The sequence below is a fragment of the Natator depressus genome, chromosome 8 (assembly GCF_965152275.1).
Source record: "Natator depressus isolate rNatDep1 chromosome 8, rNatDep2.hap1, whole genome shotgun sequence".
In the NCBI taxonomy this organism is placed as follows: domain Eukaryota; kingdom Metazoa; phylum Chordata; order Testudines; family Cheloniidae; genus Natator; species Natator depressus.
This window is the reverse complement of record NC_134241.1, coordinates 9,357,976-9,384,472: the sequence shown is the minus strand read 5'-3', so window position 1 is coordinate 9,384,472 and position 26,497 is coordinate 9,357,976. Positions and strand designations below refer to the sequence as shown.

Sequence of the window (26,497 nt, the reverse complement as noted above, 5' to 3'; positions counted from 1 at the left end):
GTGCAGCTTTAGGCGTTTCCTTTGCTATCTTGTCACCCATTGGATCAGAGGCTTCCTTACCACATAGGGTCATTGGGTAGCAAATGAATAGGGGGTATTGGCCATTCAGAACTTCACCTTATATATATCTGAGATTTGGATTCTTGTAACTTTCCTTGTCCTGAGTATCCCCCCTTTGGATGTGGAGAGAAGCAGAGCTGCCCTGCTCATTCAACCATCTCTGGTGTGGAGAGCTTTAGATCAGCTAGTGGAATAAAACTTCACCCTATCTGACAGCCATGAAGAGCCACACCTTTATCATCTTCACCAGCATTGGGATCTATTGTGCCACTTTCCACACGTCAGCATGGTAGGGTCTCAGCCCAGCTGAACGAGGACTTTTTGGTGATGCTTCTGAGTCTGTATTAAATTACCTCACTTATCCTGTTTTATTTGTTACAGGTCTGTGAACAACTTTCTGATGACGGGACCAAAGGTAATTTATACATGGATTATTATGAATTTAATTATAGATTTTTTCCTGTTAGCAAACCAAATGTTGCCTTTCTAAGGAACCACATTTACTGATCTGCATATGGGCACCAGCTCCCTCTGTGTAATGAGGGGAAACAGTTGAAACTCATTTGAATTTGCTTTCAAGTGGCCTTTTCAAAGGTTTGGGAGTTTAAGACCCATTCTTTTTCTATGCAAGGCGTATCTGACCTACTCCACCAGCGTGGCTGTGGGGGCCCACAGTGGGATTGAAGAATGTAAACATCAGTTCACCTGGGAGCGCTGGAACTGCCCAGAAAGTGCCCTGCAGCTCTCGACTCATAACAGACTGCGGAGTGGTAAGTGTGCATTTAGAGGCAGAGCGTGGATTTACCTAGAACGCCTTCTTTCCCTCCTGCCATCTCTGTGTACGGGATACAGCCAGTTTATATTTAGGTAGGGTCTAGACTATATAGATACATATATTAGAATGACGGCAAATTTTGGAGCGGGGCAGGAGGGAGACAGACAGGTAGACTGCAGACACAGCCTCACACTAAGGGCTTGCTTGTCTACATGAGAAAATTGCACCAGTTTAACCTCAGGAGCGACTTTAAACCCAAATGAGTTCAACCAATGAACACACACACTCACTCTTACTTCGGCTTAAGAGTGGCTTCTTGCAGTTTAGCTTATATGGTGGGAGCAGGTTTAAGCTGAAATAAAACCTCTTAAAGTGAAATTAAAAAGTGTGTCCAGAGAGGAGTTTGCATGAGTTTAAAAACTGATTTAAGTTAAACTGATGCAACTTTACTGTGTAGAGAAGACCAGGCTGGAGCCTGCCACCAAATCAGAAAATGACAGGGACAGAAAGCTGCTAGAGAGTAACCCTGATTGGGTATCAAGAGAAGTCAGTGATAATTGATCTTGGTGGGGTTAGGATCAGGCCTGTTATATTAAATCTCATTGTCCCCATGAAACTCTTTTCCGTACGTAGATACACACAAGGTGACACCTTGTCATGCCAGTAACTGTTGTTGAAACTGAAACAAAGCTGGCAGAAGACAGAATTCACAAGCACTTTGCCATGTTCTATGGAGGGTTTAATTCCTCTATCTTTTGTCCTAATTGCCTTATGCAAAGACTTCCTCCCCCCACCCCAGCCCATACACACACACTGAGCCATTGCTCTGTTGGAAGCTCCACGAGGGGGCCTTCTTACCAGTAAAATGGGACCCCCCCCACTAGCCCATACACACACACTCAGCGATTGCTCTGTTGGAAGCTCCACGAGGGGGCCTTCTTACCAGTAAAATGGGACTGAGGGTTTCTGTTCTTGAGGGTGACAGTGTCTTTTTTTGTCTCTTTCCAGCTACCAGAGAAACCTCTTTTGTTCATGCCATCAGCTCGGCTGGAGTAATGTACACGCTCACCAGAAACTGCAGCATGGGGGACTTCGACAACTGTGGCTGTGACGATTCCAGGAATGGCCGTGTAGGTGAGCTGTGATTTTACTGGTCTAGTACACTGGTCTGCTTTTGGGTCGATGGCATCACAATTTTCAGACTTGAAAACATGTAGGGCTACATTCAACTCTGTTCCAACTGTGCAGCCCCATTGACTTCCTTGTAACAGAGTGAGAAATTGGCTCAAAGGGCTGTTCCTGCATTTAACATTCATAAGAATTACACATTGAAATGATTCTGTGGTTCTTCTCATCCAGCTAACTCCCTGCCAATGCAGGATTGGCTCCTCCAACATGTTTCCTAGAGCTCTGGGTTTACACATTGTACTGAAATCGACCTACGCCCTGAGCTTCTGCACATAGTTATTATTTGTGAACGATGCGTCCTTTCCTAGGTGGCCGAGGATGGGTCTGGGGAGGCTGCAGTGATAATGTGGAATTTGGCGAGAGAATTTCCAAACTATTTGTGGATGCTTTGGAGACAGGACAAGATGCCAGAGCTTTAATGAATCTGCATAACAATGAAGCAGGGAGACTTGTAAGTAAAAAAAAAGAAAAAAAAAAAGGGGTTGTCTGTATCCAAAATATCTTCATAATCAGCACATCTACAAAGCTTTAAGGTCCCATTCTCCAACCCTGAGTTGTCCCATTGACTTCAGTAAGACTGCTTGCATGAATAAGTAATAGTGCACGTGCATACGGAGTAAGGCTTTTGGAATCAGGCCCCAAAACCTGGACATCAAAAAATGATTGCAATAGGCTTCACTTGCACTTTGGTTCAAAGCAAAGCAAACAGCCAGTATAGTAACATGCACCATTTCTCAAGAATTGCAAAACCTAGCCTTTGCAGTCCTGTAGCTAGTAACCACTTGATCAGACAGTAAAATAGAGCAAACCTTATTTTCATCTCCTGTAATATGCAGCTCAGGGCCTTCTTTAGGGGAGGAAATGTCTGTTGGTTAGAGCAGGGTAGCAGGAGCCAGGCGATTTAGATTCTAAAGTTGAGGATGGCAACATTTAGCATACCTATTTCACAGGATATATCAAAGCCTAACAATCTGACGTAGATACTACAGTGTTGGCCCCCTATAATTATCATAGAGAGGGATTGGTAGATGATATTGGTGACGTGCTTGGATTAAAGGTGCTGCATAAATACTTAGTATTGTCATTCTGTATCTAAGATTATTGCATATCGTCTGCGTGAACGGTGCTGGTTTAACAGCTCCGCACATGGAAGTTATCCACAGTCCTGGGACAGCCCAGGCAATAGCATTACCTTGCCAATGTGCTTCACAAGCAGCCTGGAGAGACTCCACCTGTGGGGGTAAAGTAGCTCATGCCCATCTCTGCCAGCTCCCAGTTAGCGATGGAACATATGTCCATCAGGAACTGAACTGAGAGCACCAGTTCATTTCACACGGGCCACTACACAGTAATGACTTTCAGCCCCAAACAGGGTGAGCTGGATTAGAACTGATGACTGAGAGATGAGCGAACCCTTATGCCACTATCTGAAGTTTTATTGCAACAGACCCTGTTTGTGCTGTGGTTTTCTGCTGCTCCTAACTGCTGTGCCTTTTCATCCCAGTCTGTGAAAGCAACAATGAAGAGGACGTGTAAGTGTCACGGGGTATCGGGCAGCTGCAGCATCCAGACCTGCTGGCTCCAGCTTGCTGAGTTTCGAGAAATTGGGAATTATCTGAAGATCAAATATGACCAGGCCCAGAAGCTGGAGATGGACAAGAGGAGGATGAGAGCTGGGAATAGTGCCGACAGCCGTGGGGCCACCGCAGAGACCTTCAGCACGGTGCTAGCCACAGAACTTGTCTTCCTGGAAGACTCTCCCGATTACTGTGTCAGGAATGCCAGCCTGGGCCTCCATGGCACCGAGGGGCGGGAATGCCTGCAGAGTGGCAAGAACTTGTCTCAGTGGGAGAGGAGGAGCTGCAGGAGGCTCTGCACGGAGTGCGGCCTGAAAGTGGAAGAGAAGAGGACTGAAGTTGTCACCAGCTGCAATTGTAAGTTCCACTGGTGCTGCGTGGTGAAATGCCAGCAGTGCAAGCAGGTGGTTACCAAGCATTACTGCTCCAGAAGAGACGGCTCTTCCCCCAGCACCCCCAGGCGCCGGAACCGGGGGCACAAGAGATAATCGGCAACTCGCTGCTGTTAAGAAGTGGACTCATGACAAAGAGTTGCCTTTCCAATTACCCGCGGTTGCCATCCTATCACCAAATTTGAGATTGGGAAGAAATTTCCCTTGGATCCTAAGGGACATGGTGCGGGGGGGGGGGGGGCTAATCTTCTTCTTGAAGCATTAAGTGGTGATTGTCCAGGCAGGGTCAGGTGGGTGTACTCCCCACAACCCATGTTGTGTGATTACATAGAGCAGGCCGTGGGCCCTGGTGGACCTAGGGCCTTCCTGCCTACTTTCCTGGTGTTTATATTTCCTTTTAACTCGCTTCTTCCTCATAGTCACTGTGTCTGTGTATCTGGGTGAAGAAGTAGTTTCATTTTTTGGTGATGTCAGATGATAGTCTGTGGGCCTGATTCAGATGTCATTTACACCACTGTCAATCTGGAGTAAATCCACTGAAGGACTAACTCCAGGCATCAGTGTAACAGAGATCAGAATCTGCTGTTCCAGGCTGAAATCTGGTCTCAGGTACCTAGGTGCTTCCCTGTTGATTTCAGTGATGCTGCACAAGCCTAAGAGCAGAATATGAACCAGTGGTGGTTGATGCACGTGTTGCTTGTAAATATTTTTAACGTAATACTTATGCACTTTCTGATGTAAAAAGGGTCTTCACAACATCATGGTTTATATTGGGACAACTGCAACGTTTTTCACCTCAAGTGCTTTCCTAGCTTTACAGACAATATGTACAGATTTCATGCTATCTATATATATATAAAAAAACCCAGACAGTTTTACATATCTGTATCGGATGAAATAACACAATTTATAGTGCACCAATTGAAAAAATAATCAGTAAAGAAGAATTTGGCATCTTCTCTGCATATTGATTATTAAGCAAGTTGTATTATTGCTTCGACTCAATTTGTTTGCTGTATATATTCTGATGGTATCCAAAAGGTTATGATGTTGGACTATATTTTGCAATAAACATTTGAATTAAATCAATGACTTTTTCCTCCTGGACTCATAAAAGTACAGTATGAATATATTTATAAAAGAGCCAACAAGTTTTAATTGCTAATCCAAAGCCTAGTGAAGTCAATGGGAGGCTTTTACACTTACTTCACTTTGCTTTAGCTTAGGCTCTAAATCTCTACAGAGGATTTTGTAGTACCTATCACTGTAGTATCTAACCCTCCCTGAGTACTAAGCATGCAAGCACTGGCTTGCTAAAGTAAATTTTGAAACTCCACATGTCTCTTTAATTTGTCTATGGCCTAATGTTCTACAAACAATGCAAACTCCATTGTACTTTGATGTGGTAAGTATCAGCACTTGTTGCAAAATTCTTTATTCTAAGGAACAAGATGAGCCCTTTGAACTAGCAGGCATGAGAGAAAACTTGGGGACAGTTGTGAATGTGTCTGCTAAGGTTCCCTGCTGATGCTGCTTATAAACAACCTGATGCCATGCATGCCTGGGAGAACAGGAGGAGACACTTGCTACTGCCGCTTATTTCTTAAGTGTGGATTCTGCCCTCCTCATTTGTGACACAGCCGTCATAATTTCGCCATTGCTCAACTTAATGGACTGATTCATCCTTCCACTGAGTCAACAGGCTTATGCTAGAGAAGCCTGAGCCACGTTTTCTAGGGTTTAATTTGCTACTAGTTTTGCCCAAGTCTGAGGTTGACATATGAGGTTTAATCAGGAAACAAAATATTTTATAAGTATTTATTTACCTGTTTTCAAATTGGCTGATTCCCTTGATATAAAATTAAAATAGCTAAGTTAATAAATACATTAATCAAGTGATCAACCAGTCCCCAGCAATAACCCCTTGCTCCTGGGGGAGCGACATTAAAATAAATACAGAGATATTGACCTTTAAAGATCAGGTCTGGGGTTTTTTTTAAATCACTGAACTGTGATAAGGTTTTTTAACAAAGGGCCAGAGCTGTCTGATGTGCCCTACACAGGAGCTATCCCTTAGAGGGCTTGTGTGGAAGCAGATTGACACAATAAACACTGGGGTCCCCAAAAAAGAGATGAGCCCAGGAAGCGCCTAGAGAAAGAAGTGCGCCATATGCACCCAATTGTGAGACTGAAGGCTTGTCTACACTACCACTTAAGTCGATGTACCTTACGGCGCTCAGGGGTGTGAAAAAAGCCACCCCGAGAGACGCAAGTTACATCGACCTAAATGCTGTCCACACCGTGCTATGTCGACAGGAGAGTCTCCAGCTGACATAGCTTCTCCCTCTCGCTGAGGTGGAATAATTATGCCAATGGGAGAACACTCTCCTTTCGACGTAGTGTGTCTTCGCCAGACACACCACAGCTGTGCATCGCGGTAGTGTAGACTTGCCCTAAGACCAAATGTTTTAACAGAAGCTTAGAGAAGGTTTTCTACCAGAAATCTCACAAAAGGGCTTTGTTTTTGCCAGGGAGAGGAGGGAGGATTTGAGGGTGTGTATGTGAGAGGATTGTTTTATGCAGACCACAAGACAGCTATTCACCAAGGCTAGGATTTTCAAAAGCATCTAAGGGAGCTAGGCTCTTCTGGGTTTGTAAATTCCTATAGACTTTGGCAACTTGCTCCCTTAGGCACCTTTGAAAATCCCAGTCTGTAAGATCTGAGCCCTTTTGCATGTTATTCTCCTTAGAGCAACTCTTTATTTAAGTCTAAGTTCCCACTCCTTGTTCCTCCAGAATCTATAGTCATGTTATTGGTCTAATTAGGGCCCTGATCCTGCAAACTCTTATGAAAGTGCTTATCTTCACACCCTGTAAATAGTCCCATTGACTTCAACAGGGCTACTTACAGATGGAGTTTTTCCCCCAGTCCTTTATTACAAGGGACATCCCTTATTTTTTCATCTCTGTACAACAAGATTGGGAGTTGCTGAGTGCTGCAAAAAGCAGCAAGAAATACCCCGGCGAATGTAGGTGAGTACTGCTTATTAATTATTAATTATTATTGTAGGTGATGATGGTAATATTGGGAGGATGGATGGGCAGGGGGTGCTAAGAAAACAGTCCTTTATTTTTGAAATACAATGTTGACAACCCTACTCACAGGCGAAAAGTAAAACTCATCTGTGTCTGCAGGAATAGGACCGTGGACTTTTAGCTGCTTGAGGCAGGGATCAATTGAAATTCCAGTCATTTGCACTGGTCCAGTTCCACCGATTTCAATGGGGTTTTACCTGAGGACACAATATGGCCCCATTATGTTTTCCTACTTATTTGTATAGAACCATGCAAACCAGTATTACTATATAAACAACGAATAAGCATGCACTGAATACTCATGCACTGAATAATCATGCACTTGCAATATGTTCCAACCAAAGGCATAAAGATACTTTAACTCTGGTGGAATTAATTATTATTTGAAGCAGTACAATTGATGTCTGTTTCTTAGTCATTAGGAAAGACCTTAGAACACAAATGATAAACACATTAAGTAAACCTACACCTTGAATAAAGCTCAGTGTAACAATCCTTCAGTATTCTTTCTCCATCCATCTTGTTGCTTAGATACAGTATTCAATCAATCCCTGCCAGATTTGGTAAGAAACAATAGAAATTTAAGATCATCTCAATCCATCAACGCACTGACAGAGAGCCATTACACCCCAGGGCACTGTTACTCACTTTCAACAATATTCACATTTGCAAATGTCATGTATACAAGTTGTCACATTCTAATAGTCCTTGAGGTTGCCCCTGAGACCCGGTCCAGCAGACAGATTTAATTCTTTGAAAGGCAATTTTACCTAAACCGCTGCCCCGTTCGCTACATTTTATCCAGCAAAATTTCATATAACATAGGACACCCAACCCCCCCCCTTTTTTTTCTTTTTTTAAGGTTACAATAAGGCCTGCAACTTCCTGTTCTCAAACCTTCCACCTCAGACGATGAAGTCACCACCTTTTTTAAAAGACATTATTACTGAAGTCAACTCAAACCTAGAGACCTGATTCTCAATGCCCCATAAGGTCATTTTATGTTCCTGGAGCAAAGGTGACAAAGTGACCTTAAAGCTGCCCTAAAGAGGCAGTTGAGTATTGCCATGGTGTAAGGAGTCCTTATAGGCAGCTTTACACTGCCTGCTTCCCCCACTCACCCCTGGGGAGCTTGTTGCAGCCAGAAGACACAGGAAAAGGATGTTCTTCTGAGATGGGAAGAACTTGAGGAGGCAGAATTGGAGCATGATATGTTTCACTGACCCTCACCCCGGGGATGATTCTTAGGGGAGTTGTTCTAGCCCAAGTAACTTAGAGCAGCCCTGGACATGGAGCCTTCAGAATCTGATAGTCTTTACAAGGAATTTTTTTCACGTGGAATACATTTGGTATGGGAAAAGTAATGTATTTTATAAGTGACTTCATGACTGGACTTTTGATTGGCCTAAAGCAGTGATTATATATCGCCAGCACGCACATATACACAGTGTTGTGGGTTTACTCCTCTTCAGTGTGCTGTCAGTGGCTTTTAGTGTGCAAAATCATTATTTTTTGTACTCCATATTTAGTGATAAACAGCAAGTTTTAAAAATAAACTGAGTAAAATTCATCAAGTCAGTGAGGTTGTACCAGGGATACATTTGGCCCACTACATTTAAGTCATACTGAACTATAGAATACATTGAAAAATCATTATTTGTTTTGTGACTGTCCACCATCAGGGCTGAAGGCCCCTTTGTCCTAGGTGCTGTACACAGGTATAATGATAAAAAGATCTCTGCCCCAAGAGTTGCCGTTTACATGGAGAGACAACGGGTGATGACAAAAGTAGGGTGGCATAAGCCATTGGCTGACGGTAGAGGAGATAAATGTCTGTGCATATGTTGGTTTCTTTTGTACAGTGAACAGGCTAAACCAAGAAGCTTTCTGGGTCTCTGGGCACTGCTAGTTTAAGGTCAAAACTCTCCTCTCAGCTCCGTGCAGTGGTTCATATTGGGCTCAATACGGTTTACACTGGTATGTGATCACAGTTGGGCCCACTGGGAATGAAAAATACCTCCACTGAAACAAAGAGTCACACCTGCATAAAACCATTGTAAGTGAGCTCAGTATCAGGCAGGTGGAATCAATAGGGGCTTTGCTACAAACTGCAAAGAGAATGGGATTGGGCCTGTTGCATATGACGGGTGCATGGGGGACATGAAGGGTGCGTCCTGAAACAGCTAGTGTGAAGTTTGCAAAGAAACTTGGAGGATGACTGCTCATTTGCACAGGAACACCATTCCCTCTGAATGCATATGAAGCCAGAAGCTAGGAGTGGACAACAGAGGATGGATCACCTGATAATTGCCCTGTTCATTCCCTCCGAAGCATCTGGCATTGGCCACTGCTGGAAGACAGGATACTGGGCTGGATGGACCTTTGGTCTGACCCAGTATGGCCATTCTTATGTTCAGTTTCTCTCCCACTATAATCCCAATACAGACAATTGCTGCCTTTATTAAGGCCAGCCCCACTTCAGTTGCTTGTGTCCTGCAGAGGACAGGCCTTGCTCTGTGTGCACTGTGTTGGCCTTTTGTCTGCTCTGCCAAGGCCCCGCTCTGGTTCTTTACTCTGTATTGGATGATTGTGCTGTATCCTCCCCTCTCATCATATTAAAGTGTCAGGAAAATATATTCTTTGGCCATCCATCTCCAGTGCTTCTGGCAATTGTATGACATGAATATTATGGCTCTCAGAGTAGAGAAACTCCATCACTCAAGCTGACAAGTGTAAGGATCTCCTCTCTTGAACATGGTGAGTGACCTTTTCATATGCAGCGAGACTCACTGGTCACGCTGCCTCTTGTTTAGTGAAACCAATGAGTCCCAGCAATTCCCTGAAGCCTTCAAACAAAAGTCATTGGCCCTTTTCGACTTGCAAAAACCTTCTTTAGCATGACAAAGTTAAAGGGTCTTAATCACCACTTGGATAGCCTCTGTCAGCTCCATACACATGAATGGGATGGAGGACAATGATGGTGTCTGCGAGATGCACTATGCAGGATTTGTTGGCTGGGATTTTTAAAGGATCTTACAGGAGTTAGGTACCAAAATCCTGTTGACATGCAAGAGAGTTAGGTGCCCATCTCCTATTAGATGCCTTTGAAAATCCCACCTGTAATTTTTAGCTAAAATTTTTACAAGTGTGTGTTTAAAAATTAGGCCCCTAAACCAAAGTGGCCTGATTTTCAAAGTTGTCAAGCATTTGCACTACCCAACAAATTTAACTCAGGAAGTGCAGTCTCCACACTTATTCCTGGGTTCTGGCAAGGTGGGGAGTGGGAGGTGCATGAGTGGCAATGATCCTTAGCCCTCTCCACTCTCCTGTTGTTTTTTTTCCTGTCTCTCTTTCTTTCCCTACATACACACCAGTGCTGCATTCAGGAACATTCTAGACTGAACGGCTCGAAGGAAGCTGAAATATATTGAAACTAGCCTGTAAGACTATCCATGTCAAAAACATCACTGAAAAAAACCCCTCTTTTTTAGCAACAAAGATTTGCTCAGACAATAAGATCTCATTAATGCAGATCTTTGGCTAAGCAAGTGTCTAGATTAACTGTGTCCATTTAGACAGTGGAACTACTTTTGTGTGAGTTTTGATATCCATTCACAATCAGCCTAATGTGTCATAGCCAGCACAATGCAGTGAAACCTTACAAAGTTCTTTTCAATTCAGTCTCATTAGAGTCCAGGTAATTAATGGTTTCAGCATTTACAAAATTGCTACCTTTTGCAAAACCCAAGAAAAGTGTTACAGGTATTGCCCAGATATTTTTTGAGAGGGGAGAGAATACCTGGTATTGAAGGTATTTAATTTGGACCTTGAATGACTGGAGAGGAAAGCTTCATAATTATTAAACATTTATATTCTAGTAGCATCCAGATGCCCTGTTCAGGATTGCACTAGAAGCTGTACAACCAGAGGTAGACACAGTCCCTGTCCTAAATAACATACCACCTAAGATGACGAGCAATATGATGAAAGGTAAAGGGAGCTAGCGACAACCAAATAGATATAACTTCCATATATATTTGCAATTTCCCCCCAGACCGCTAACGTGCCATCAGTAAACTCATTACTTCATGAATGAGTAAGGAGACAGTCCCCAGCTGCCTAAAACATCATTCTGAAACAGACAAGTCTGTTTAGACCCATGACAGGCCAGAAGACAGTTTTACATCGAGTGGGGACCCTCAGAAAGACCAGCACTGAAAGGCTTCATAGATGAAGAGCGCTTCCTGAAGAGATGGGCCTGATCTTTGGAGAAATTCAGATCTAGAGCCAGCTTTATGGCTTGGACCCATAACTATTTTTTTCCTCAAGAGGAAATTGAGAGGAAGGAGACTTGATGCCTGAGAAGTAGAAGGTAGCTCCCGAGAGTAGTGGGCAGTATAAGGACGACAAATGCAGCCAAGAGTGGGAGAAGACTTCCCAGAGAGCAGCTAGGAGGAAATGAGAGCAGATACGTAGTCAGGAGCAGAGTGGTGCAGAACCTAGGAGGTCAGGACAAGGAGCTGGAACCTGTTGTGGAAGGCGAGGAAGCCAATGAAGAGGTTCAGAGAAGAGGGTTACATGGTGGGAGGGAGGAATGAACTGAGCAATGGCCTTTTAGATTTCTTCTCATTTCTTTAAGAGTTCTTCCCTCTAGTCTCCTTTCAGTGCTTACTTGTGACTCCTGTTAACATTAATGGAAGCTATATATGGGCACATCCAGGAGAGAATAGTGCCATATGTGTGCAAAGCCTAGGCAGTATATGGCCCTTAATTTCCTCCTCAAATGGTTTCAGCAGCCCCTGGTATGCAATAAAAGATGACGATGATGATGGAATAAAGACTGTAAAAAACAGTGGGGAGAGAGACAAAGGGTTAATGCTTTAACCTTTCACCTCAGATTGGGCTCAAATACAGGCCATATGCAGCATAAGTTTGTTGGCTTCAGCCTCGTTTCTTTGGAGACAATTGGACTGCATCTCAAAACCTCTGCAAGAGTGGCTCTGCTGAGCAGGCTTTTCTCAACACAGAACTGGAGCATGCCTAGGACAGAAAAGAGGCGAGTTCTGAAATGCGGAGCAGCTCCCCTAGGACTTGGTCCTGTTGAAGTCAGTGGGACTCTTGGCATTGATTTCAATGGGTGTTTGCTCAGGCCTATAGTGCCTATCCACACCAGCTCTGGTTATCATTTGTGAGACCAACTTTTTCCCATGCATATTCTGAAGAGGGTATTTTTATGTGTTTTTGCTATCTATTAATGCAGAGCACCCCAAGCCGCACTACTCATTATTATTCACAATACCATTCAGCTGCATTGTTGAGGAGGCAAGGGGTTTCCCACCATCCCTACTCCACTCTGGACAGCAATAAAGCCCAGATATTCTAGTCAGACAGACTCAGGTGGTGGGTCTTGTTCCCCCAATTCCATAGTTCAGTCCAAATGCCAACACTGGTGGCATCTGCCCAAATCTCTCACAGGTGCCAGCACTGATCCTTCAGGAATACAACTCACAGCATAAAACATAGAATTGTAGGACTGAAAGGGACCTCGAGAGGTCATCTAGTCCAGTCCCCTGCACTCAGGACTAAGTATTATCTTCTAGACCAGTGGTTCTCAAAGCCGGACCACTGCTTGTTCCGGGAAAGCCCCTGGTGCGCCGGACCAGTTTGTTTACCTGCTGCATCCACAGGTTTGGCCGATCGCAGCTCCCACTGGCCGCGGTTCACCGCTCCAGGCCAATGGGGGCTGCAGGAAGCGCCGCAGGCCTGTTCTAGACCATCCCTGACAGGTGTTTGTCTAAACCTGCTCTTAAACATCTCCAATGATGGAGATTCCACAACCTCCCTAGGCAATTTATTCCACTGCTTAACCACCCTGACAGTTCTGAAGTTTTTCTTAATGTCCAAATTAAACTGCCCTTTGCTGCAATTTAAGTCCATTGCTTCTTGTCCTATCCTCAGAGATTAAGGAGAAGAATTTTTCTCCCTCCTCTTTGTAGCAACCTTTTATGTCCTTGACATGTACTTCACACAGACATGACAACTCCACTCTCAGCCCTCTCACACAATTCCTGAAGGTCACCCTGTTCTGGCCCAACTCCCCATTCCCACTTCAGCCCATCTCACGCCATCCTTCTTTTTCACCCTTGCCAATTTTCCGCAACAACTGTGTGGGCCTGGGATCACTTACAGGAAGTCCTGGTTTGACAGCATGGCAGGAAGCAGGAGGGGAACTGTCTGGCTCAACCCCATGAGATGCTGAGCACCTCTTGCAAAATTTGGAACAATCCCAGCCGTTGAAACAAGATGCAGCACTGCAGGCTGGGGACTGTGCTCTCTGCACACCAGGGGAGAAGTTAGTGGTGGCTCATGGGCACAACTGAGCCCACAGAAGCCCTGCAGCAGCAGCTCCTGTCCCACAGGGCTGGGCTCAGCTACCTACTTTGGCATTGTGACCTGGTGGCACCAACAACCCACAGCAGCTCCCTCCATCCCCCCTCATCACCCTCTACATTGGACCAGGATGAAAAGACCCCAGAGGGGGGCTGAAGAGCAAGCCCACCCCACACTCACCCAGCAGCAGCAGCTCCTGCCCTGCAGGGCTGGACCCAGCTCCCCGCTCTGGGCACTGAGACCCCATGTGCCATGCTGCAACACCACTCACTCAAATATGGCCCAAACCTGAATGATGCTATGACCCTGTGCACCAGATCACAATGACCAGAGCAGGGAGCCAAGCCCAGTTCTACCGGACAGGAGCTGCTGCTGCTGGGTGAGTGCGGGGCAGCCTCACTCTTCAGCTCCGTGCATCTGGGTCTGCTGCCTGCAGTGCCAGGGCAAAGGGTGCTTCTGTGGGTGGTCAATGCCCCTTCGGCAGGGCAAGGAGGCGACAGCAGCAGGGGAGGAGCACTCACACTGAATAGGGAGCTTACATCCGCCACTGCTGTGGATCATACCTCTGTGACAGAGTTCAAGTTTAGCCCGGGGGTTCTTAGCAAATGGCAAATGTAACCCTCCGTCAGGCACGTGAGGCAACAAACACCCTTTTCACAATACAGCATGACAGATGGAATTCCCATATGAAATGTTGGCGTGTCTGCAGAGACAGCAAGCATTATGCACGCTTCACTGGATCATGCATATCTAAAATTTCCATCTACTGCAGAAGGGCTCAGGCTGCAGGACTTGAAGCTAGATCTCAAACAGCCCACAGTTCGGGGTTGATCAGATTAGCTATGTTAGTTCAGGCCCATCTCTCAGATCTGCAACTATAAGGGTCTGAGACAACTCCTTTCCTGCATGATCAGGGGATAGGAAGAGTGCATGCATATATTGCAGCTTTATCTCATCAATCACCAGACGACTGTCACAAATCACAGTCCAATTCCTTTTAGGCAGTTGGAAGCACTAAATTGCTCCTCCAGTTTCCAGAGCTCCTCAAATACAGGCCAGGTACCTTCAGAGAGAGAACATAAAGGGGTGATGAAGATGGATGCTCAAGACTTCCTGTACTTTAACCCACAAAATGTCACATCAATAGGGAGCCTGCCTTAGGTCATCTCAAATTATTTCACTCTTTGAGGGATTGCCCTGAGTGAGGCATTTTCCACAGTTCAGGGCAATTTCCCTCTCTGTTACCTGTTGGGAGTGTCTCTCTCAAGCTTCACAAAAATACAACTGCTTATAACACAAAATGCTGTGATCATATTCAGCATGGATGTCATTCTAAAACAATATTTTATAGAGCATGGAATTTTGACAGAAAATATTGCTTTAAAGAGAACCAGTAATGGCAGAAGTTCCTACTGCTAGAAATTCCTGACTACTAGAAGTTTGGACTGGATGACAGAGGATGGATCACTCGATAAATTACCCTGTTCTGCTCACTCCATCTGAAGCATCTGGCACTGGCCACTATCGGAAGACAGGATACTGGGCTAGATGGACCATTGGTCTGACCCAATATGGCCATTCTTCTGTTCTTTTAAAGATGAACTCAGTTTTAAACTCTTTCATATCAGTGGGGCACTTCCATTTACTCTGTTCTAAAAAATGAGGGGGTGCTTTACAAAATCATAAAGGCAACACATTTAAAACAGATGACCAGAAAAGCCCAGTGTTATAGGATATTATTGGGGCAAATAGCTCACTAAATTCCTAAATAATTAAAGGTCAGGCATTGATAAGAATAGGAACAGCCTCTACACTACAATAGAATTACAGGGGTTATCAATCCTTATCACTTGGGACATGAACTGATCACCAGCTGGCACCAGGAAGAACCTTCCCCTCAAGATATGGTACTGCAAAGTTAGGTTCATTATAGGACTTTCTCACCTTTTGGTGAGACATCTGGCATTGTCCCCTATTGGAGGCAGGATGCTGGAAGATGGATCATGAGTCTGTTTCAAATCCCATAAATGTACAAGCTGTCACCATAACAGGGACTCTTGTCCTGCACCAGTTGAAATTGGAATGAATTTTGCTACAAAATCAAACCCTGTCCCTCCATTTTCCCCCCCAGGGCTTATCATTTGTATTTAGCCTGACAGTGATCTCTAAAATCTGCCTTAGTTACTTAGGTCAGAGAACTCATCTTGTGGATGTTTATAATTGCGAAATCATTTGTGTTGGCTTAAGTTCTGAAGCTAATTCTGCTCTTGATAAATCAGCAATGTTGATAATGGTGACAGCCAAGTTCTCCCTTACATGAGGCCAGCTCCCCCACAGGTGGATAATTGTGCATGGGCATCTGTAGGAAGAATGTCACCCAGAGGTGGGAGATTATAGAATCAGAAATGTAGGACTGGAAGTTAAAGGGACCTTAAGAGATGATCTAGTCCATCCCCCCAAAACTGAATTTTTCTTTCACTGGAATTCCCCATATGGTATGTCTCCATTCCACCAAGCACACAGATACTTTTGGTCTAAATGACTTATTAAGAGAATGACAAAACAAGAACAAGAGTAAAGTCGCCAAATAAGAGCACACAGCATATCTGGCTTCTGTAACAGTACTGACTTGAACACAAAATGGCTGCCAGCCCTCAGGTCTTACAGTGAGGTGATTCTGCACTCCTGCAACAACCCACAAGGCCCATCACATCAGGAAAACAATATAGGGCAAGCCTGAGGTTCTATGCCAGGCCCTCTTTAGCTCACCCCAGTGCTCCCCAAATAGGGAAGGCACCAGCCACTTCCCCTCTGGCATTGTACTAGCAAACCCCAGAGTCCTTAGAGATTTAAAGGTGTAGTACACAAAGCCACCATAATAAATACATAGATAAATAAGACACAACATATACTAATTTTTGTATGCAGAAGAAACCTGTTGACCCCATAACCTTTATGGATATATAAAGTCTTCTCTTAGGAGACATTCTGTAGTAGGTATTCACTCCGTATTGCCAGTAGTAAGGAGCTTTTAGTCATTTGTTTTGGTGCAGGGACAAAGTAACTGTTTTAGAAGATCTATTCTTTAATCGATATTTATTTAAGTGGGATCTGGTATATCATTAATCATAGTGCTAAGATATAAAATGCTAGTCTAGCCTGAAGAATTCTGCCTCATTCCTTTTTCCAGAGTAAGACATTTAGAAAGCTGCACTCTTATTTTTAAATGCACATCACTTCTTAATAAAGTAATGAAATGCCCCTCTTGCATGGTTAAATACGTACCACAGTGCTGTTTTAGCAGGGTTCTAGCACTGCATGGAAATGTACTGTACCGAATCATCTTGAAAGTAACCCATTTTCATGTCACTGTGATTACTACAGTATTTAATGTTTAGACGCTGTGCCTGATAATCAAGCTAACTGCTGACAAAAATCTTGATTTCTTTTCTTTGAAACTTGACTGCAAGCAGATGGTGGCTTCGCCCTTGGGGAATTATGTCCTCCCAGCTACTTTGTTATCTCCCTAGAGATCATATTTCCTAGCAATGGAAGTACAGTTATGTATCAGTAGGCTGCTAGGTATTGTTGGGCTACTAAAAGTACACATGAAAATACAACCATCCTTTCATCATAAGCACTTACTTGAGTTTAACTTGAAGGTTACAGTCCCGTTACATCATCCTGCAAATTTTGCCTCAGTTTCCTTGACAGGCCACTTCTGTATTAGAGATGGGATTCGAGCTCCTGAAAAGACATGAGCTACTTTAACATAGGATGTACTGACAACCATGGCAGAATTATCTTTCAGATATTATTCACTAGGACAAATGCCACCCTGGATTATGGTTTGAATTACTGCTTTTTAACCAGAGCAGCGTGCCCATTAGGAGCCCTTCTAGAATTGTCCAATACCTGTAAAACATTTCTCCAGTTATTTTTAAAGACAGCATCCCCACTGAGGAATCGTATTATTAACATTTGGCATCAGTTGAAAAGCCTTTCTTAGGAACTTATACAGCCCCCATTAACCTATTATTTGACAGCCCCGCAACCTTTAAAGTACTTTTATTCCTGTTTTACAGTTGGAGACACTGAAGTACAGAGATACTAAGATACTACAAACTTTTGCCAACACAAGTTACAACACAGTTAGTATATTGCTTGTGCATGTGTACGCTTGGCTTCTTGCATTGCCACTGCATATACTCCCCAGGAGTGAGTGTTTCAATGCACAGTGGGGTGCACCACGGTGTAAGGGACCGGGGTGTAGGCAGTTTTGCCTAGCAGTGACAGCTGGGCTGGTGTTCACACATGAAGGACAGCTACAAGACAGTAGTCATGGGTCAGAGGAATGGCCAGAGCCAGGTCAATAAGCAAGAGTCAGGCTAGGGTCAGATTTCAGAAGGCAAGGTACGATCAGGAGCCACAGCAGACCAAAAGCCTGTGCAGTTACCCAGACAACTTCCTGGGCCATCCTCCAGGATTAAATCATGAGTTTGGCCAATCACAGGGCCTCAGAGAACTGTCACTCTGGATCCTTTGGGTGGTACTTCCTGTGGCACCTAATCTCCAGCATGCTCCCTGGCTATAGCTCTGCATGCACTCCTAGTAGCAATGTGGGAATATGTGCTGGCCCAGGCACTGCAAGCCTGGGTTTTAGTCCATGGAGCCTTACACTTGGTATCCCAGTATGCAACTTGCCACCATCCAGCACACTGTCTTTTGGGAAGTTTTGGCTTTGCATGGTGGTGCAGAACCAAGTCACACAGAAGTGACTGGCACTTCAGGGTCAAGTTCCCATCATGCAACTTTTTCCACCTCCTAATGCCATCTCCTTTATCCCATAATTTTCTCACTTTATTTTGAAAAATGTCACAAACCTGCGTGGGACTTGTCACTGTCTGCCATCTCCGACAGAAGTATGGAGCCTGCCCAGCTCTCCACTATTGTCAGGAGTGTTGCAAGCACAGGACGCACAATCCGCCAGTATCTGTAGAGCCACAAGAAGAGTTGCAGGGAATATGATGATTTCCTGGAGATCAGACTGCTGTGGGACAGAGTGAGAACCAATTCAAGGTTGTTAGTGGCATTCACAGAGCAGCTGCAAACAGAAGGGCACCACTTCTGGGCCCAAGAAACAAGCACTGACTGGTGGGATCCCATCGTAATGCAGGTGTGGGATTATGAGCAGTGGTGGCTGCAGAATTTTTGGATCCATCAAGGCCCCATTGCTGGATCCATGTGCCAAGCTCACCCCAGCCTTCCAGCACAAGGACACCAGAATGAGAACAGCACAGACAGCGGAAAAGCAAGTGGCAATCGCACTGCGGAAACTTGCAATGCCAGATTGCTACCAGTCAGTGGGAAATCATTTTGGAGTTGGAAAATCCAATGTGGGGATTGCTGTCATGCAAGCGTGCCTGGCCACTAATCATGTCTTGCTACGTAGGACTGTGACTCTCAGCATTGTGCAAGACATACTGGATGGCTTTTCAGCAATGGGGTTCCCGAACTGCGGTGGAGTGACAGACGGCATGCTTATCCCTATTTTGGAACAAGACCACCTGGCCACAGAGTATATGAACAGAAAGGGCTATTTTAATACGGTTATGCAAGTGTTGGTGCATCACTGGGGGCACTTCACCAACATCAGTGTTGTCTGGTCAGGGAAGGTGCACGCTGCTTGCATCTTTAAGAACACAGCACTGTTCAGAAAGGTATGAGCAGGGAGTTTCTTTCCCAACCGGACAATTACCAGTGGCAATGTTAAAATGCCAATAGTGATCGTGGGGACCCACCCTACCCCTTATTCCCTTGGCGCATGAAGCCATACACCAATCACTATGACAGCATCAAGGAAAGTTCAACTACCAGCTCAGCAGGTGCTGAATGACAGCTGAATGTGCTTTTAGTAGACTGAAAGGGCCCTGGAGTTGTTTACTCACAAGACTGGATTTCAGTGAGAAAAATATGCCAATGGTTATAGCTGCCTGCTGTGTCCCGCATAATATCTGTGAGGCAAAGAAGAAAAATTTGCCACCAGGGTGGCGGTGGATTGGCTGTCTGGATAGATACAAGGGCTATCAAAAAAGCTCAGTGTGGAGCTATATGGCTCAAGGAGACTTTGAAAGAGCTCTTTAACAGTGGGCCACCGTAATGCGTTGTGGTGTACTGAGTTCTACTTGGCCCTGCAGTTTGGGGGCCTGTTATGAACTGCGTGGTGCTTGGTGCACATCTATGAATGTAATACTGACAATGCACCTACTAATTTTGTGGTACTTGCTGTACATTTATGATTATTCCTGTGTTTGTCAATGATCCTATGAGTTGTTTCAAGGTGTACAATGTCAAATAAGTGCTTGCCACCAGCCAGTCGGAAGTATATGTTGTCAACTAATAAAGATGAGTTATTTTCCAAGCAGAGTTTTACTGAGTAACAAAAACGCTTCCAAAAAATTTCAGCACAAGTTAAAAGCAAATCCATTAAAACCTTAACAAATTTATGGCACAGGGGAAGGAACATTAATGTCCATTTTAGCTATACAAACATCAACCATGGCTCTCATAGGTCAGTTTACATGAGGGTTGGTTGTCCTTAATGTCCCCCAGTATGGAGTGGGAAGGGTATGCCACATGGAATGTTGGGGGGGTGTTTGTAGGGAGGTGCTATAATGGAGTTCTCCATGGACTGCAAAGAGAGGGGAGTCTGGCATTGTTGAACCTGTAAGTCCACAAAAGTGTGCAGCATCTGTGTTTGCTGCCGGAGAAGCCCCATTATGTCTTGGTGCATCTCCCTCTCCTGCGCCTTTCTCCTGTCAAATCTTTTCTTCTCCATAGAGTCTGCAATATTCATGCTCCAAGCCCTCTGTTCATGGCTTGCAGGATCTCGCTGAACATGTCATCCTGAGTCCTCTTCTTTCTCCTCTTTATCTGGCTCAGGTGTTCTGTGGTGTGGAAGGGGAACCCCTCAAGGCCACAACAGCAGCAGCTACAACTAAAACACACAGAAGTACCATTGTTGGTATAGTCACAACAGAAACTTGCTCCCCTAAAGTTTTAAACAAGACTTGCTTATTGACACCTCTGTTTCAGAGTGCTTGTGCACAGCACCACTCACAGCTCCAGCCATGGTGCGTGTGGCCTGCCAGGTGGAGGAAAATGAGGAGGGAATTGCTTGGTTGCATGAAACTATGAATCCAAGGCAATAGCACTCAATACTGGCACCATTTTCCACAGGTGGTGTTGATTTTAGCTGATATCTCACTCTTGAGAGTAACAAAGGCACAGAGAGCACAGCAGCTGCTGGCATCCCGAAGCCACCCTGGCCTGTATGCTGCTAGCCTGTTTATGCAATGGTGCCAGCTGGCACCAGAGGTGCTGACCCTGTGTGTGCTCTGGGGCTGGAGAAAACATGGGGGAAAACGGGTGGGTGTTCTGCACCCACCAGCAGCCAGGCTCCTCATCCCGCCCCAGCTTACCTCCACCTCCTCCCCTGAGCATGCCGTCCCCGCTTCTCCTCCCAGCACTTGCTGTTTCGCGGTGTAACAATCTGTGGGAGGGAGGGGAGAGGAGCGGGATGCAGTGTGCTCAGGGAAGGAGGCGGGGAAGAGGCGGGACCAGGGAAGGGGATTTGGGGAAGGGGTTGGAATGGGGGCGGGGGAGGGGGAAGGAGGTGGGATGGGGCAGAGTCAGGGTGGGGCCAGGGCACCCACTGGCGCCAGGAGAAGTTGACGCCTATGACTGGAATGGGAAAGCGTCCTGCTGCAGAGAAATAAATAAGGCTGCCATCCCTAGAAACCTTTGGGAGAAGATTGCGGAGTATCTCCATGAAAGGTTTGTCAATATCTATCAGGAGAATTCAAGGGACATCCCTGTGTACATAAGCAAACTGCTCTGTGTGCCTCTTTCGCCCACCTGACTCTACAGGGGAATGAAAAGCAGATGCAAACAACTCCACCTCTCTTTGTTGTACCACTACCTCTTCTAGCACAAGTAAATTAATGAAAAGTCAATAGCTGTGTCCTGCTAAGTTGGCAGTACCATCACGATAATGGAAAATAAATTTACACATTTACCTGAGGTTCCTTTCCCCTGCATCGGGCTCCCCCACGCTCGACTGCCAGGACTGACTGGACTGTGGTGGAGTCTCAAACAGGTATTGGCTCGTGGCATGGCTGGTCCCCCCAGTCGCATGTCCCCCATCCTCCTTTTCTTCCACCTCCACGCTGTTCACACCAGAGGCCTGTGACATGGGCTCCTCTGAGGTATCCATGGTGGTCTGCAGAGCGTTGTGGGGTCTCCACCAAGTATGGCATGCAGCTCTTTGTGAAAGCGGCAGGTCTAGGGCTTGGCATTGGATCGACTCTTGGCCTCCGTGGCCTTCTGACAAGCCTGCTCCAGCCCCTTTGCGTTCACGTGCCATTGCTGCTGATCCCAGACATACCCTTTTCCCTGCATCCCCCATGGCAATCTGCTCGTAGCTTTCTACAACTGGTCCATAGCTATACTTGCACAGCCTTTTCTCATCACAGGCTCACGATATCCAATATCTCCTGTCTACTCCAAGCCAGAATATGTCTGGAGCGTGTATCCAGAGCAGTCAGCTGGGCCGTTGCGCACAATAATGGAGAGATGCTAGGTGTGCTCAGCAAGCTGGCCAATCAGGAAAAAGCATTTCAAAAATTCATGGGGCTCTAAGCAGGGAGGGGAGCGCACCTGTCGGTCTAAATCACCAGAGTGATCAGTGTTGGGCATGGTGGGACAGCTGCAGGAGGACTGTTAGGACCAACATAGGTAACGCAGTGCGTACATTCGTGCTGCATTGACCTCAACACATCAACCATAGCTCAGGGCCACTCAGGGAGGTGGTGTCACTATGTCAGCGTAATGGAGAGCTTACATACGCTGACATTACATTACCTTGGTGGGAGACAGGTTTCAGAGGGGTAGCCATGTTAGTCTGTATCAGCAAAAACAATGAGGAGTCCTTGTGGCACCTTAGAGATTAACAAATTTATTTGGGCATAAGCTTTCGTGGGCTAAATAAATTTGTTAGTCTCTAAGGTGCCTCAAGGACTCCTCGTTGTAACTGGTGGGAGACAAATTTAACTGTACATACATGCACAAGCAGGTCAATGCAAGGCAGCTTATGTTGACCTAACTTTGTAGTGTAGACCAGGTCTGAGTAACTTGCCGAAAGTCACACAGGAAATCCATGGAGGGGATTCAACCCAGGTCTCCCAATTCACAGGCTACTATCCTAGACAATGGACCATTCTTCCTCTCAGTCTGATGCTACCCCTTGCTGAGCACCTTCTGTAGGAACTCTAGCCAAGCACCTCCTACAACTAGATCACTGGCAGCCAAAGGTACCCAGCACCTTGCAGGATCAGACCTAGACAGTCTCTTCAACAAGGAGGATATAGAAGAGGGAAATTATTTCCCCAAATCTGAACCTTTCTGCGTTTCAAAACAGTTTGATTAACTTTTTAAAATTTGTTATTAATTTAGCACCGCACTGCACTTCTGGTTCAGAAAAGGCTGGAGGGGATGAAATGCTCCACTGAGATCCACTGCAGAATTTTCGGAAGAAATCACGATCACCAGATGATCTAGCAAATCACTGACCTTTGGTCCCCATCCCCCACCCCAAGATCATCAATTTCAGAGCACAGCAAACTTTCCCTGAATATCTTAATTCTCCTGATCCCTCTGCGATGTTTCCACTCATCTATAAACTTGCCGTTGTTAGTCTGCCACACCTATCGCCCTTTGATGTGTTCTTACGGAGCCCACAACTTGCTGGCCACCTCCTGAAGTGGTATTAAACATGATAAGCTAAGAATTACAAGGGCAACCTAATAGCATGAGTAAATATATCAGTGGTAATAGACAGAAGGGCAATAGATAGCACAGAATGACATTAATGGTGAAAAACTCACCTTCCCTTCTATTCCTGCTCAGTGCACCCTGCTCTTCCTCTAATGTGTGAGGGGTGATTTGGGGTGGACAAGAAGCCCAGATTCTATTGATTTGGCCTTGAGCTTCCATTAAGCAAAAATATCCCCAACACTGGTTTTGATATTATTTGACCATTTGCCTACTTCTCTGGAAGAGTGGACAACTTGTGTCCTTGACCCTGTCAGATTAGCTGGTGGCGAAAGTATAGGACAGAGTAATCTGTTTTCACAGTTGAATATGAATTTATCCGAGATTCCAGTTACCTTGTGGACTACAACCACAACATTTTTCTTCATAGTCACTGAATTTTTAAAATATATTGGCTTGGGCAGTCCCCTGCAGATGAATGGTACATTTCATAGCACCCACTGTGTTCTAATTATGTAAGAGTGACACACCCATACAATCCTATGCACTGGTATGTGCACTGTATAGTCATGTTCTAATAATGTTTTGTGTTTCAGGACCTTTTGGTGCTCACAATGGGCCATAATGTGAAGTCCTTACTCAGGTTCTAGTGAGTCCTTAATGAGACAAAACTGTCATTTAAGAAAAATTGAGGGAGGACCTCACGATATTGTCCAAATGTGCTTGCATGCCAGGGTTTGAAGAAAAAGTCCATCAAAGCCAGTTCTTGGTTGTCTTTGAAGCAGATCAAGATACGTCAACAGGGACATGTAAGAGAAGGATGTGTTCAGGGAAGGAGGGAATTTATGTCCCCTGCAGTGGAGATAGGCTTAGTGATTGGGTCTGAATGGATAACAGACAAAGGAAGAGCCTGGTCTTTAGCTTCCTGCAGGGCAGACCACTGGAACTAATAGGCCTAAGGCTGAAACACAACATATGGATGAGTGATGGCTCTATTTAACTTGTAAACCAAGTCTAACAATTTAACTATCTTGCCATCATATGTAAAGCCCCTACCTGTTCCTACCACTTAAATCAAAACTTGGCTTCTAGGTAGATTAGTGCATTGGAAAAGATATAGAAAAGAACCACCTCAAAAGCTGTTGGCAAGAGATTTTTTGCTGATCCTGTTCTTTATATTGGTCTTTCTACAAAATAATATTTCAATCTACTTCAGTCCAATTGTTCTCAGTAGGCCTCCAGCATATCACAGAACTTTTCAAAACTACTACCAGATTATTGGGTCCAATGCCATGAATAGTGGAACTGCATTAAGTATCCCTGTCCCCATTTTGCAGATAGGAAACCTGAGACACAGAGGAGTTAAATGATCTGCCCAAGGTCAAACAGGAAGTCTGTGGCTAAACTGGGGATGGAACCGAGAGTTCCCAATACCCAGACCTGAAATCAACTTTCTATGGGACGGCTGAGGCAAGAAATAAGAACATAATAAACTTTAAGGCAATTTTCATAGCTTTGCTCAGTGGGTTAAGCGTGTAAGTCTTGTAACTTCAGAACACACACCACTAACTGCACTGTACCCTGGTTATCCGGTTCATACAATATACCAGCTTTGTCCTTCAAAGAGTAGGACTGGATGTCCTTCCTGGAAGCTCTGCCTCAGTGCTTTCAGCAATTTTGTTACAGTGTCAGGTTTCCAAAACTGTAGGGCGACTGCAGAGGTGATTGCTTTCCAGAGGTGGGAATCCAAGAAAAGGCAACATGATGGCACTGTTAAGCAAGTAACAGATTACTCAGCCTATAGGCTTTGGAATACTCCAAATATCAAAGGTCTTTGAGTTTAATAAACCAGCTCAGCTTCTTTCTATCACGAGATTCTTCAGGAGTCTTTAGTCTTCCCTCAGCTCTGGGTCCCTTGCTAACTAATTTAGCTGAATGGGTTAATTCTTCCCTCTTTCCAAGAAGAGATGCAGAAAGTTATTGCATTCTCCCTATGAGTCTGCACCCCCTGCTGTGACCTGAACTTAAGACACCCGCAGAGTGGCAACATTAGTTGTATTGAACGTTTTAGTTTTTCCCTTGCAAAATAGAAGAAGTGTTAACATGTTTTGGTTACAGAAACCTGCTTCTGTAACCAATCTATGTATTTTATGAAAGACTGTCCATTTTATGTTGGAAATGAAATTGAAAACAATGAACCCCTGACTTAAGGTTTGCCTTACAAAATCACCAATGCCTAAAATATAAGCAAGTTTTTTTATAAGCCAGTTTTTATCCTTTTTCTTCAAAAACTGAAATTTCTCTTACCTTAAACAGACTTTCCTCTCTGGGCCAAGTGTTAAGATCCCAGCACACAATCTCTTGCATGTTGCATTTTTGGCACAAATGACAGATTTTACTTGTGCAAAACCCACTAGTCTTATTTCGCATGGACAAATGAGTTGCAGATGCAAATGATAGTGATTTTGATCTTTTTATGTTCAAACTTTGTTAGTTGTAACTAAGGAGCAGAGTCTGTAACAAAACAGCTAATTAATATAGTACAGAAATCTGAAAGGCAATTTCTCACTAGTAAGCTATATATTATGATGGATAAATATGGGCCCCGTTCTCTGCTGGTGTAAATTAATGCAGCTCCAGAAGCTTTACACCGCCAGGGAATTTGACTCTGTATCGAGACAGCTGGCCAGAAACCCAGCTGGTACAAATCAGTATAACTCCATTGACCTCAATGGAGCTAGACGAATTTACACAAGCTGAGGATCTAGCTCAATATTTTCTGTATGCATACAGTAAATCTATAAACTATAAAAGAGCACACCTCTGATATTATATTCTAAACATGGATTGCACAATACGCTTATCCCACACTGGTTCACCCATCCCTAGCGAATAGCCTTTCCATTCATGTCTCATGGTGAAGGAGGAGCTGTTTGTTTACTGTGTGTACCCAGACAACAGCAACTGGAGCACAATCAGCTGGGAAGTTCAGTTTCCCCCCAAGCCTGTTTGACATCTCCCAAGCTGCCCAGGTGAGAGCTGCGAACACTTAAACATGCAACTTTCGCAAGTATTCACACTGAGTTGGGCTAGTTGAATGTGGCTACTCAGGTACATAAGTGTTTTCAGGGTGGAGGCCTAGGTAAATGTTTGAGTTAAGTGGTTGGTGGGAACAGAGGAGGAGGCAG

General features: G+C 44.8%; 1 protein-coding gene and 1 long non-coding RNA gene across 2 annotated transcripts in view; one reads left to right on the top strand and one right to left on the bottom strand.

Moving 5' to 3' along the window:
* LOC141991930 (uncharacterized) overlaps positions 1–18,790 on the bottom strand; it is a 28,640-nt gene extending 9,850 nt beyond the window's left edge. The window contains exons 1-2 of the long non-coding RNA XR_012640496.1: positions 18,362–18,790; positions 17,124–17,225 (exon numbers count right to left, since the gene is read on the bottom strand). This is a non-coding gene — a long non-coding RNA (uncharacterized LOC141991930). The remainder of the gene's footprint in view (positions 1–17,123; positions 17,226–18,361) is intronic.
* WNT8A (Wnt family member 8A) lies at positions 279–4,088 on the top strand. Its single transcript, XM_074960381.1, has 6 exons — positions 279–349; positions 442–475; positions 692–830; positions 1,844–1,969; positions 2,332–2,474; positions 3,528–4,088. Exons 1-6 carry the CDS (start codon positions 279–281, stop codon positions 4,086–4,088), a joined length of 1,074 nt encoding a protein of 357 aa, XP_074816482.1.
* Positions 18,791–26,497: the final 7,707 nt, after the last annotated feature.